At 35.0% G+C, this 14196-nt stretch overlaps 1 protein-coding gene and 1 long non-coding RNA gene across 10 annotated transcripts in view; one reads left to right on the forward strand and one right to left on the reverse strand.

Annotated features, from left to right (window-relative positions):
• Positions 1–14196, reverse strand: part of LOC150097474 (organic cation transporter protein-like) — an 83360-nt gene that overhangs the window by 59124 nt on the left and 10040 nt on the right. The window contains exon 2 of the mRNA XM_090406932.1: positions 3800–3903. Within this exon, the coding sequence (XP_090263058.1) occupies positions 3800–3903 (104 nt within the window). The remainder of the gene's footprint in view (positions 1–3799; positions 3904–14196) is intronic.
• Positions 1–14196, forward strand: part of LOC150097475 (uncharacterized) — a 287535-nt gene that overhangs the window by 14987 nt on the left and 258352 nt on the right. The window lies entirely within an intron of this gene.

Raw genomic sequence — 14196 nt, forward strand, 5'->3', positions numbered from 1 at the left:
GTTTCCATTGTTGAGGTATTATTCCAGTGTTTAAAGCTTGATTCATTATGTGATGGCAAGGAGATTGGAATTGGTAGTATACCCAACATTTTTGAAAATTTCTGCTCTGATTCTATCAATCCCTGCGTTGGTTTGATCTATTGCTATTTTTAGTTCCTTTTCAGTGAAGTCCTCGCAATTTATTGGTAGATCGGTAGTTAGATGCAGGTCCGCCAGCGGACTTGAATGTTGGAGATTATCAACATTGAGTAATTCTTGAAAGTAGTTTCTCCATTCTTTCATCAAGTTCGAATTTACTGATAGCTGTATCAGTATATTTATGGTGACAGATATAATTTATGATTTGAAAAGTGTTTCCAGTATCTCCAGTTTTATTATAATTTTCAAGTTCCTCGTAGCATTTATTTATTTGATTTTCTTTGTCTCTGATCATTAGTTCATCATTTCATTAGATGATCTTATTATCAATGAGGTGTCAAATCTTCCACCAGTTGATGAGAGCGCCCATAATGTGGTCACTTGGAGGGTGGTAAACATATGACGACTTCTGTTGGAAAGGGGTATACGAGTATGTAGACTATAAGGCTGGTGATTATGAGAAGCTTAGGAGACAGCTTGCAGCAATAATATGGAATGAGGAACTGGATGGGAAGGAGATATCAATGCCGCTTAGACCTTACTCAAATACTAGCTATCAGAATGTGTACACGAAAGGTTAAAAGGCTAAATAGAGCAGATGTGAAATGGATGGATGAATGAATATAATGCATTCTTCTTCTTCTTCTGGAATGCATGCAATCCGGAAGAAGAATCCATTGTGGAACCGGCCTAAGATGAGTGGTAATAACCAGTTGCATGAAGCCTATAAAGTACAGGCGAGAGAGGCGACTCGCTTGGTGAGGATGGCAGCACGAGCGACGGTTAGCTTACGAGGATTTTTTCTATATGTAGCCAGTAGAAGAAAGAATAATTATGAAAAGATGATACTAGTTGATGAAAATGGTAGAATAATAATAACTTCAGAGGATATAGTCGAGATGTTTAATGAGCATTTCGTAAATTATATTTAATTCTTGTGAATGTGACATCAGGCAGATGAATATAGTGAGAAGGATGGAGGAGGAGAAGGAGGTACTCATGGTGAGTGAACAGGAGGTATATGACGAATTGAGTCAACTTGAAGTTAATAAGGCAGTAGGACTTGATAATATATCACGTGTTTAGAAGGAATGTTCCGGATGTGAAATGGATGAATGCATATAATGCATTCTTCCTTTCTTTGAGGCTTACACGGTGATCAGAATACATTTTGGAAAATTATGGAGACAACTACCGTGTTTAAGTAAAACTTTAGTTTAATATAAACCAAAATCTACACTCTACGTTTCGACTTTTATATTAAGGTCATCTTCTGGAGCATATATACTATATACAGAGAAACACGCTGCACTACAATCTACATGGTTTACTAAAGTTACTGACCAACCCGTACAACAATTATTGGCCTGACCTCTGGTGGAAAAAAAAAACTTACTACATCAACGCTAGAGTTTTATTATTATTATCTATTGGTTGTAACATTACATTGGGATGAGGATCAACATGTCATATATATATGTATGTATGACTTGTTGCTCCTCATCCATATATAAAAAACATGATTATTCCAACCAGTTAGTATGGAATGGTTTTCAATACTAGCTGAAGGTTGCCTAGAGTCCTGAAGTATGCTAGATATTAAATATTAAGTAGGCTGAATAGGCTTTTTTTCCACCATATGTCAGGCCAATAATTGTCGTAACGGTTTATCAGCAAACCATGTAGATTGTAGTGCAGCTTGTTTCTGTATATATAGTATATATACTCCAGAAGACGACCTTGATATAAAGGTCGAAACGTCGAGTGTGGATTTTGGTTTATATTAAACTAAAGTTTTACTCAAACACGGTAGTTGTCTCCGTAATTTTTCAAAATGTATAATGCATTCTTCTTTTTCTTCCGGAATGAATGCAATCCAGAAGAAGAGCTTATAACAATACCTTTGACATACTTTTTTAACATGAGTCTTGCACTTAACCGAGTTCCAAAGGAGTGGAAAGGGGATAAAGTCGTTCCACTTCATAAGAGAGATGATAAGACTGAAGCTTCGAATTATAGACCATTCTGTGCGTCTGGAGTTGTGGTTAAAGTTAGTTGGGACCAAGATTGAAAACTGGGTTGATAACAGAAGCATTCTCTTTGATAGTCAGCATGGGTTTACTGAAGGAAGATCGTGTTTTAATAATCTGCTTACTTATTATAACAAAGTGACCAATTCATTGGATAAAGGTGATGCATACACAGTGGTATATTTAGATTTTGCAAAGGCCTTTGATAGATTGCCACATGATAAGCTGATGATGAAACTAGAAAGCATGGAATTGGATAAGGGATTGGCTATGTGATAAATATCAGCAAGTTGTGTATGTAAGAGCGATATCCCAGAAGAGGAAAGTTACAGGTGGTATACCCCAAGGGTCTGTTTTGGAGCTGTTGCTGTTTAACGTTTATGTTAATGATATCAAGAGGGTTTGGAATGGTGATATTCAGTTGTTTGCAGGTTGGGGAAAACAATTAGAAACGAAGTCGATATCGTGGATTTTCAAAAAGACTTGAATGCGCTAGCTAAATGGGCAAGTCATTGTGCTTAACTGTTCAATATTGCAAAATTTTAAAATTTGGAAAGCAAAGATAAGATTTAGAGCATACAATCGGTGGCAGTATCTTAGAGGAAGTGGTGGAGATGGGGGATCTGGGAGTGATTGTGTTGATAAGGATCTAAATTTTGGGGGACACATTGCTAGAATCTGAATACAGGACAACGGATTATGGCAATGATGCGGAGGACACTAACTTGTAGAATTCAGGATGTTATGTTTTCCACGGTATAAGGCTTTGATCAGGCCACATGCAGACTATTGTGCGCAGATTTGTTCATCTGGTTTTTAAAAGGATGAGGAGATATTGGAAAACGTCCAGAGATGATTGACTAAGGTGGTTTCTGGTCTCCGAAATGTTAAGTATGAAGACAGATTGAACAAATGTAAATTAGAGAGACTAGTGGATAGGAGGAAGAGGGGGTGGGGATATGATTGAGATCTAAGAAGTTATTAAGGAGTTGTTACCGAATCAATGTGAATGATGCTTTACATAGAATGGGAAAGAACTAAAGGAAAAACAAGAGATCATTTGGAAGCTGTATAAGGAGGGTGTGAGCAGATTTTTTGCATAAAGAGTGGTGGGTGATTGGAATGCATTGCCTGAAAGTGTTGTGAATATATTTAAACCATGGTATGATAAGCTGTGTGTGTGTGTGTGTGTGTGTGTGTGTGTGTGTGTGTGTGTGTGTGTGTGTGTGTGTGTGTGTGTGTGTGTGTGTGTGTGTGTGTGTAATAGTGGGACCTCCCACAATGAATCATCTGACTCCATTGAGGACTGATAATAATAATTTAAGTGGTTACCCACACAGCTAGCAACGGATATGAGTGGATTAATTATTTGCTTACTCATAAAAAATCGGATATATCCGGGTCATCATGTGGATCTCATGTATACCAAAATTATTTCATTTCTGTGTTGATTCAACTATGCAATAAAACATTGTATAACATTTTTTCGTTTGTATTCACATTCCATGCGAATTTTATAAAACATGGAAAGTTGGCAGTATTTATATTACATCAAAAATACTCCAGAATTGCGAAGTCTATTTGGATATTTTTTTAAAAAATCGCAAAATATTAAACAAAAACAGGCCTACCTGTCTGACAGAGATCCATATACTGGTGTTCCTATAATGCTACCAAGACTACTCAGTGTGAGAATGAGACTGGAATAGTGACTATCGCTGCATACCAGATCCCACTATAAAAGAATCATATGGAGTTAAAAGCAGTTTAACTAAATAATACTTTATTAAAAACATATCCTTCTAATATGAAATTAATAGTATCTAGGAAGCAGAGGACGCAAACTTCAGCCAAAAATTTGGAAGATTCCATTTTGATCCATTTATTATTGCGACCTCATCGAATAGATTAGTTGACCGTCGATAAACAGTCGAAATTTTTGTATTGTTCGCAAAAATAAATAAATAAAATAATTAAAAAAACATTCAAGTAACTTATTTACATTATAAACTTGGACACATATCTGATAGTTATTGTTACTTTACGTACCATTTTAGGATCCATGTCTGATATAGTCTCATGATTCATTTTTTAATGTAAATATTACTTATCTAGAGTATTGGTCTTCCGCTTGGCGACGAAAATCGTCTTTCGCCTATCACAAACACTCATGCCATTGTAGAATTCGAACGTGGAATTCTAATTCCCATGCCTGTTAGTCGAAAGAGGGTACGTTACCATCTCTACCAACGAGGCTGGCATCTGAAGTATACTTAAGTTTTAAACTTATCAAAAGTCCCCTTTTAAATCGCGAATTGGAAAATACCTCACACTGAATAGTTTTATAGAATATTTTTAAAGTTGGATGATTAAAAATAATAAAATGCAAATGGAAAGTTGCAAATTCGAAATGTGTTTCATATATGAAAAATGGCTATCGCCATGAGTAAGCACTATAATAAAATGCAACTATTCTCCATTGACAAGAGAACAGTTAGAGGGAGGAAGGGATTCGATTACACTATAAAAGCAACTCATTAAAAGTTAAATTTAGGAAGCATATTTTTCTATTAAACCGTTTTTATTTTATTTGTTTATTTATTTTTTACTTCTCTGCTGGTTGGAAAATTTAATTTTTTATCTGCCTTCAAAAATATTTGTTCTCCTTGAAGCTTTTTGGACTGCTTGTTTTAGGTTGTTCTCAAGAGAACAGCACTATTAGTATCGTATTGTCATTCCGTCTGAATCATCTCGAGAAGGGATTTTGATTAATAATATTTAAGACATTGAGAAAAAAAATTATAGAGTAATTTTTTATGAAATCGGGGATCAAGAACTACCACTTTACGAAGACCAAAAAATATTCTTAACTGCTCCACTGACACGAGTAACTTCATTCTGCAATATACTGATGGAGAGGAGTAATCCTCTCTGTCAGTATCGTGTCATCTGAATAAATATTAATCACACCCCTTGAGCATAATTTGCTACTTCTTGTGTATCAAAGTAATAGTCAATAAGTTGTGTATCTGAAGATCCCGAATACGTTTGCGATGTTATACGTATATTTTTGGACTTTTTTTTTTTTTTTTTGCTAATGAATTTCAGAAGTGGACTTTTCTCTTGACTTATTTCGTTTATTATGAAAGCAATATTTCCATAAAGACATTAATTTGCAAAGCTGAGGTACGTCACAGTGCATTGCAAGGCGCCTCTGCTCTGACTTTCCCGTTTTTCCTGACATTCTCGTTTGGGGGTGCAAGAAATTTTTCTAGTGTTATTTTTTATATTTTTTAAAACAAGTGAACTCCAAATTACTTAAATATAAAAATTGCTAATAAGCTTCATTTCGGCGATATAAACATTATTTAAATTAAAGGGATATTAAATCCCACATTGTTTTAAAACCGAATAAGAAACTCAAAGATTGGAATCAGAGAGTTTCATGCCGATATAGAAAACTATGAAGTATCGGCGACACCAGCGTTAGCCAATGCAAGTGACCCTAGTACGTAGTACAATACCGGACAACTCGTAGAAGGTGGTGAAGTTCTGATCGCTATTCTTAGGTATTTCCCCATAATGTAAAAACACATTTCCTAGGAAATGTATGCTGTTATTACATTATGGTGGGAGGGCATGAAGTTCTGATCGCTATTCTTAGGTATTTCCCATAATGTAAAAACAGAACTTCACCACCTTTGCTACGAGTTGTCCGGTATTGTACTACGTACTAGGGTCACTTGCATTGGCTAACGCTAGTGTCGCCGATACTTTATAGTTTTATATATATATATATATATCGGCATGAAACTCTGATTCCAATCTTTGAGTTTCTTATTCGGTTTTAAAACAATGTGGGATTTAATATCCCCTTAATTTAAATAAATGAACTCCATTTTTCCCCTGCAAAATAGAGGAACTAGACTGAAAACATGCATAATTAATTGTCATAACCACAAATACATTGCGAACTTAGTTTCGCTCTTACCACTTTTTTTTTTAATTAAAGGGCTACTGAAACGATACAAAGAGTAATAATTGTATAAAACACGATATTTGCTGTTTACATTACATCAGGTGATGTATTGCAAGTATCATGTAGTTCTAGGATTACAAAAAAAATTAGATAATTTTTAGTAAATATTCCTAATTCCAAATTTCATTAAAATCCGTTTAGATATAGCGTTTTTGTTAAGCTTATGTATTAACTTATTTCTGTGAAACGCACCTTTAAAAATCCCCTGTCTGTTTTCACGTATTTTTGGTGCTGTGCGCAGCGCTTGCTAGACCTTGAACCATACACTGTAGTATTTTTAAATATTATTATCACGTGACACTTTCAAGAGCACACTGCTCCACCGCAACTCACCGTCTCCATCACTTAATCCTCTAACACAGTGTTTCTCAAACATCAGATATCCGCGGACCCCTTCTTAAATTTTCATTATTACCAAGTATCCCCAAATTAATTAATTAAAAATAAATAAATAAATTAATTAATTAAAAAGAATAAATTAATTTAAAATATTAAATATATATTTTATTTGAATTTATATGTTCATGTAAACAAAAAAATATGATTTATTTTTAATAGAACAAACTTTATAAAGATACTATAAAGTTTTACTTACTTGAAATAATTTATCATCAATGAGAGGAGTGAAATTGCTTATGGTGAGATAAAATTTAAGCAAAATTTGGCTCTATAGTTGTTAATTTCAATCTCAGATGCTGTTCGACATCTATAATGCGATTCCTCTTCTTAATATCTACAAGGGCCGAAATATCCAACTTCGCACAGATATGAACTTCGAAATAGAAAAATGAACCTTAGAGCTTTATCTGTTAATTCAGGAAATTCATTCTGTATTTGTAGCCAAAATGATGATAACGTATTCTCGCTGTATTTATTTTTTTAGGAAACCATCAGAAGCTAGTTCTAAAAGTTGTTCTTCTATTGACGATAGACCCTTTGGCATAAATTTGTTTTTATTGAAAGGGTATCTTATCCATTCAATATTAATGTCCAATTCAGGGAAATACTTTTCTAGATTCATTTGTAAGCTTTTTAAATGCTGAATGATAGTAATTTTCACATCATCATCAATTTGTTCATTTGAACTTGCGAGCAATTCATGAAGCGATGGAAACGCGTCAAATTCTCCATTAATTCTCCATTTTGTCATAACTTGATTTTTGCCAACGTGGCGTTCACTTTATCTTGGACATGCCTTGTAAAGATAAATTAAGACTATTTAATACAGTAAATATATCTGCCAGATATGCTAATTGACTGAGCCATTTTCAATTATGTAAATGCTTTTTCAATTCAAACTTTTCATCAAGAAAAACTTGTAGTTCATTCCGAAGTTCAAATAAACGAGTAAGGACTTTTCCACGAGAAAGCCAACGAACATCGGTATGGAAAAGAAGTGTATAGTTGCTTCCCATTTCTTTGCAAAGTTGAAAGAAAAGTCTAATATTTAGAGAACGGCCTTTAATATAATTTATGATTTTTACAGCTTCATCAAGAACTTTTCTTAGGTATACAGAGATCATATGTGTAGCCAAAGCCTCCCTGTGTATGCAACAGTGTGTCGACTTTGCATTTGGTGCAACAGCTTAAATCCTTGAAACAAGCCCTTATTTTTAGATCCAACCATGGATTTCGCTCCGTCCGTGCTTATTCCAACACAACTTTTCCAATCATATTTCTTATCCCAACACAACTTGTTTTGATGCATAAAGGTATTTATACTGTTGAATATTTCTTCTCCTGTTGTATGTTCTGGCAAGGGTTGGCAATATAAAAGGTCGTCATGAATTTTTTGATTTTTTTCGTACCTACCGAACACTAGAAGATTTGCAAAATTTGTAATGTCGGTGGATTCATCTACCTGCAGCGCATAATAACGACTCTTACGTATATCGGATAAAAATGTTTGTTTTATATTTTCAGCCGTTTCAGTGATTCTTCGATGAACGGTACTATTTGAAAGGCAAATCCGATCAAAAGATCTTTTTGCATTATCTCCGATCATAATTTCCGCTGTTATTTTTGCCGCAGGCTTGACCAAAGTTTCACCAATTGTTTCCGCTGCACCACATTTTGCTATTAATAGCGACACACGATATGAGGCTTCTAAAGCCTTCATGTTTTCACCTCCTGACACGATCGATATCACTTTTTCAGATTCTTTTAAATTTTTTAGTTTATTTTGAAAAATTTCGACAGGGTTGTCCTTGCATTCATTATGTTTCGATTCAACATGGCGATTTAAATTACATGGTTTCATGCTTTCATTTTTTAAAGTTTCACCGCAAATTACACATAATGGAATAGGTTCCTCTTCATTTCCCGTCCATGAAAATCCACATTTCAAGTAATTTATATCGTACTTACGAAGTTTTCTCATCTTCCTAGTTGGTTCTTTAGAGATGTCAGACGACACACACTTATCAATTTCACTTGATCCAGATATAATATCAAAATTTTCTTGTTGCTGACAGCCACTTGTATCTACTATGTACCTCTCTTTTGCGCATTTTAAAAATCCAGTCTTTAACCAGTGATCCGTACTTAAGAATTTGAAAGCTAAAAAAAATTACCGTATTTAACGGACAGTCCTTCAACAAATGGCTAATGAAAGCAGAACTCGAAACAGACAGCAATGATAGGCCAGTAGAGATAAAGCAGCTATGAAGACGTTCATATGATTGGTGCGGTATTAACAAAAGATCGCGCTACTAATTGACAAAAGCAAGCCGACAGTTCAGTTGAAATGCTAATTCTCTTCAACGGAATTCCTTATATAATATCTGAAACACATTCACTATATATTTCTTAGTTTTAACACATTCACTCAAACAAAACCATATGTTGCCACTGCACCATATGGTTTTGATTGTCTAATACACAGCATTTTATATGGGAGGGGTCATGCGATTCATTAGTTAGTGCCCAGTTGTTTCTAATTGCACTGTTTGTTGAGAAACATATTACACAGCCTGCAGATGTCTTTGTACCTTATTCAGTGATACAATAGGAACGTTTTACGATCTCAAACTTAAATTTTATTCCATGCGTTACTGATGCATAGCCGAAAATTGCCACGAACCCCCGGGGGTCCGCGTACCACACTTTGAGAAACACTGCTCTAACACAAAAAGCACTACTACCATCAAAACACAACGCCATCTACCGTCCACTACTACCAAAACCAAATAGTATATTTTGTCTGTAAATTGCATGTGTTCTCTTGGCCGATTTGCTTGTATGCGGGATGAAAAACCCGAGTCTTTTTAAAAAATATTTATTGATATGAATAATAAATAAATCCACCCCCCCCTTCAAGTTTTATTTCCTTAATATTGTTTGTCTTTCTATTCAGTGGCTGTCTTCTTTTCCTTTTTTTTTTTTTTTTGGTTTGTTTCGCCATATCCGTTTATTATTTTCTTACACATACATTTATTCTATTAGAATACTAGTAACAATTATTTTCACCTAGCGAGACAAACATAAAGAAGTCATATTTTGTATTCGTAGTTCCACTTTCAGCGGAAACTTTTTGCTGTCTATTTTTGATGATCCACCCTAGTGGAACGAACCCCCCCCCCCCGACTGATTCATAACTGCAAGTCGCACGATCCTTATATGCACGATGATAAGAATTAAGTGGTGCTTTATTGTGAGAGAAGGGATCACTGAGTCCGTTCATGATGAAACACGACGGAAGGCATCTTACAACGTATCATTGATTATATTGCAGAACGGAGCTCTTCAATGACATCCTGTTCTGCGAGTTCATGGTCTACAGAAGGAGGAAAAAAAACATCTTTTTTACTGCGTATGGTGTGTGTATATGTGAGTGGCGGGGGGGGCACCCAGATTGCCAAGGTTTGTGAACATTGATGAATCAGCAGAATAGTTGACATAGTAAGCTTCAATTGGATGTTATGCAAGTATGGAAGAGATAAGGGAGCGAATTATTCTTTACATCAAAATTGAAAAAGAATTTCATTTTTAAAAGTTTTGAATTTCGAATACAAAATTTTCACATCGATTTTAGCATCTTGTGGCTGCCACATTTTATAATTACTAGCGATAGAAAGACTAGTGTTTATGTTCTGTTCAGTTATCGTCCACTAATGTTTTATAATATATATATTATGTTTTTAGGAGGATTTAATATCACTGAATAGCAAAGTAATTTTCCGTTGCCTTTCTGTAATTAGGTTCCGCGACGTTGATTACGAAAATGATCAACTTCAACGTTCTTGAAAAAAAAAAAAGAAAAAAGTTTCATTTTAATGACTGCATAAATAGCAGAAATATTAATATAAAATGTATTATTGGACTCTGGTGTCAAATGACTACTAATAACAGCTAATGTGTAATTCGCTTGCGCTTTTCTTCGAAAATGCATTAGTAGGTGACAACAATTATAAAGAAGCTATTTTCGTTCTGGATTTTGTTGTGTCACTGAAGTCTGAAAGAAGTATGGCCAAAGCACCCCAGTGTTCTGTTTTAACCCACCTCTTTCTTACCTCCCCATTCATACGCCTTCTATCCTAGCAGGTTATTATTTTATTATTATTATTTGACACCTCCAGGGAATCCAAAGACTCATCGAGGGAGAGTGTGCCAACAGCATCGAACGATTGGTCCCCTTCCAACTACTAATCGCGCTCGACTATCATGATGTGACTCATGGTTAACTACGGCGTAACGACAGGTGGTGAGGACCCAATCTCTTCCACATATTGTCGTAAGTATTCATGGCTGTAAATCCATGTGTGTTCACGAAGCAGGTTTGCTTGTTCTGAGGGACGAAAAACCTAAGTTTCCAATGGAAGAAACCCTCTACCTCCGTATGAGACCGGCTAACTCACCTTTAGTCGAAAGAGACTAGATAAAGTTTCTTACGTCATGGACGGGAATCGAATCCGGGTCTTTCCAATCAAAAAGGCTTCGTTTATACCGACTGAACTACGGCAGCTGTCTCTTCTATACATAAATAACGTTTTCTCGGTGATCGCAGATCTTATCCGTATTTTAGCTCATGATACGACACTCCATTCCTTTTCTTCATTTAACAAACCTTTTCTCAAATATTCAAAGCTCTGAAATCTTCTATAGGCCTTAAACACTCATTTCTTTACCATTTTCCATCTTTTCTTGACGCAGGCCCCATCATATCCATTAATCTCTTTAATGACGGGGAGAAAAAACGGAAATAATAATTTCCGATTTTTTCTGAAACATTAATCTCCTTAACGGGAAAAAAAAAAAAAAACTTAATCCTTTTCCGTTCAAGAAACGGCTTCTTACTTGTATAACCCTGATATACAAATCCTCCAATCTTTAGAAATGTTGTTCTCACATTTGGGATGGTACAGCAATACGTCCTCAAAAATACTTGCTATTCAGAAAAGAACAGTCCTGTTTTTTTTAACTCTCTCTCTCTCCAGCAATTTTCTCTCAGGACGTTCTATTACTACCTTGTGCATTTTCACTCTCTAGGTTCCATATTGAGAATTCGGATCCCACTGTAGCATGAATTTCTGTGAATATTTTAAGGTGATAGGTGATTTTCATCATCGGTTTGAGACCACCATAACCTTGCTTATTGGAGACTTAATGTGACTTCCAAGAGTAGCAAACTTAATCTCGAGATTAGGATTTCTAGTAACCGTTAACTCACACACACAGGAATAATATATAGGTTTACAATCTTTCATCGGTGAAATATAGTTAAAAACATCTCATAAGTTAAAATCATACCAGTAATTGGATATCTAGAATATTCAAACGTGGTGTTTATTTTTTTTTAATGATGTTTATGACTTAAAAGTAAAAGACAGATATTAGCTATCTGCTCTTTTCTTTAAAAAAAATTAGAAGAGTGCCACCTCTATGAGAAATAAAAGATGTAGAAAGTTTTTTACCTTGGGTATATATTATGTTAAAGATACCAAGCAATTTTATAAGCTAGATTTTTTTTATCCTTTTTCCCAAGTAAAATTTTAAATTGCGGCTGACGTAGTGCCGAAGTGCCACTTGGGAAAAAGGACTAAAAAAAACCTAGCTTATAAAATTGCTTGGTATCTTTAACATAATATATATCCAAGGTAAAAAGCTTTCTACATCTTACTCTCATCCTGAGATTTTTATTTAATGAGGTCAAAGCACCTTATGGCAACTTGTTTATGTAAAATTTAAATAAGCTCTGTATTACTTCACCTTTGGCAATTTTATGTCTGGCTCCCACTGACAAGACCTCAATAAAGATTGAAACCGGTCTGGGTAGTGACCAATACCTTAATGCATAGCATCATACATCTCCGCAAGGAAATGTGCTTTGCATTAGGGGAAAATTCTAAGGAGGTGTTCGGAGCTTACTCCACCTTTACAAAGAGTTGCCTAGTGTTACACTACGTGCAACCGCAAACTTGACTTACTTGTCTGTTTGCTTACTTGGGAAAAAGGATGAAAAAACCTAGCTTATAAAATTGCTTGGTATCTTTAACAGAAATAAAAGATGTTAGAAGATTTACCTTTAGATAAGATATATAAAATGCTGTTCTTATAATGAAAAAAAGCAAAAAATTTCGAAGAGAATGCTTCACCTTCTTTCTGACTTTCCTGAAACTCTTCTGCCTAAGCGTGCGACATCATAATTCTTAATAACTTGTTTTACTTAAATAAATATTTATATTACGGGAGTAAGTTATAAAAAGGTACTTTCAAATGAATGCGAGTTAACCAGTTGACACCGCTGTCGTTGGTTTGGGGTGGTGTTGAGGTTGTGCCATATATCCCCGTAAAAAGGGAACTCACGACCGGATCGTGGTATCTTCTTCTTCAACCGTGTAGTTCTGTCCACTGCTGGACGAAGGTCTCCCCCATGGTTTTCCAGACCACTCGGTTTTCTGCCTCTCCCATACATCTCACTTCTGCAACTTGTTCCAGTTCATTCCTCCACATTCTTCTCGGTCTTTCTCTTTGTCTTGTTTCATCCATTGGTCTCCACTCTATTGTTTTTTTAGTTCATCTCCCGTCATTGCGTCTGGCAATATGAACCCATCTCCACTTAGCCTGTTTAATGTATTTTACAATATCCGTGACACCTGTTTGAGATCTTATCCGGGTATTTGTCTTCCTATCTCTTAATGTTATTTTTAGTCTCTCCATGCAATGTTGTATTGTTCTCAGCTTTTTGTTTAGGGCTTCTGTTAAAGTCGATGTTTCTCCCCCGTATGTTAGGACAGGAAGTATACACTAGTTGAGAGCTTTCATTTTTAGACTCATAGGGATGTCACTTTTGAATATGTCTCTCATTTTTCCCATAAGCCATCCATCCAAGGTGAATTCTTCTTTCCATCTCTTTTCTTTGGAAAAACCTCAAGGATAACAATTGGCCGTGGTATCATCATACGCTAAATAAATAAGTTCAAAACCGCACCATTTGCTGATAAAGATCTCATATTCATGTCTACCCCCATTAATTGCCAGTTGGAAGGATTTAAAAATCTAAGAAAGGGTAACCGGGTTTCGTTCTCTATACAACAGCTTTTCCTCCAACATGGCAATGTGCGACTGTAGTGATTCAATGCTTTGTTTTATTTGCTTGAAGAACTGTCACACTACCCACACTTGGCTCCATCGGATTTCATCTCTTTCTGAAAGCGAAGAAGCCTTTGAGTGAACGTTACTTCGCATTATAGGATGACCATATAATTTATCATCCAAATCGGGGCATATTTGAGAGTGAACAGGGAGCGCTAAAATAATTTAAATTCTATAATATGTATTTATTGAACGATACATTGATTTTATTATGTTGTGGACCTATGAAACAGTTCTATCAAAAAAAGTGCTTTTAAAAATAAAAGTATGTTCGTGAATTTTGATTAATCTAAACATTAAAAAATAGCATACGCAGAAATAGTTGTTCTTGGTAAATATTCATTTATATATATTCATTTATATTTATATATATATATATATATATATATATATATA

This window comes from Typopeltis vanoorti, chromosome 17, assembly GCF_054136105.1.
Source record: "Typopeltis vanoorti isolate ZY-2024b chromosome 17, IOZ_Tvanoo_1.0, whole genome shotgun sequence".
In the NCBI taxonomy this organism is placed as follows: Eukaryota; Metazoa; Arthropoda; class Arachnida; order Uropygi; family Thelyphonidae; genus Typopeltis; species Typopeltis vanoorti.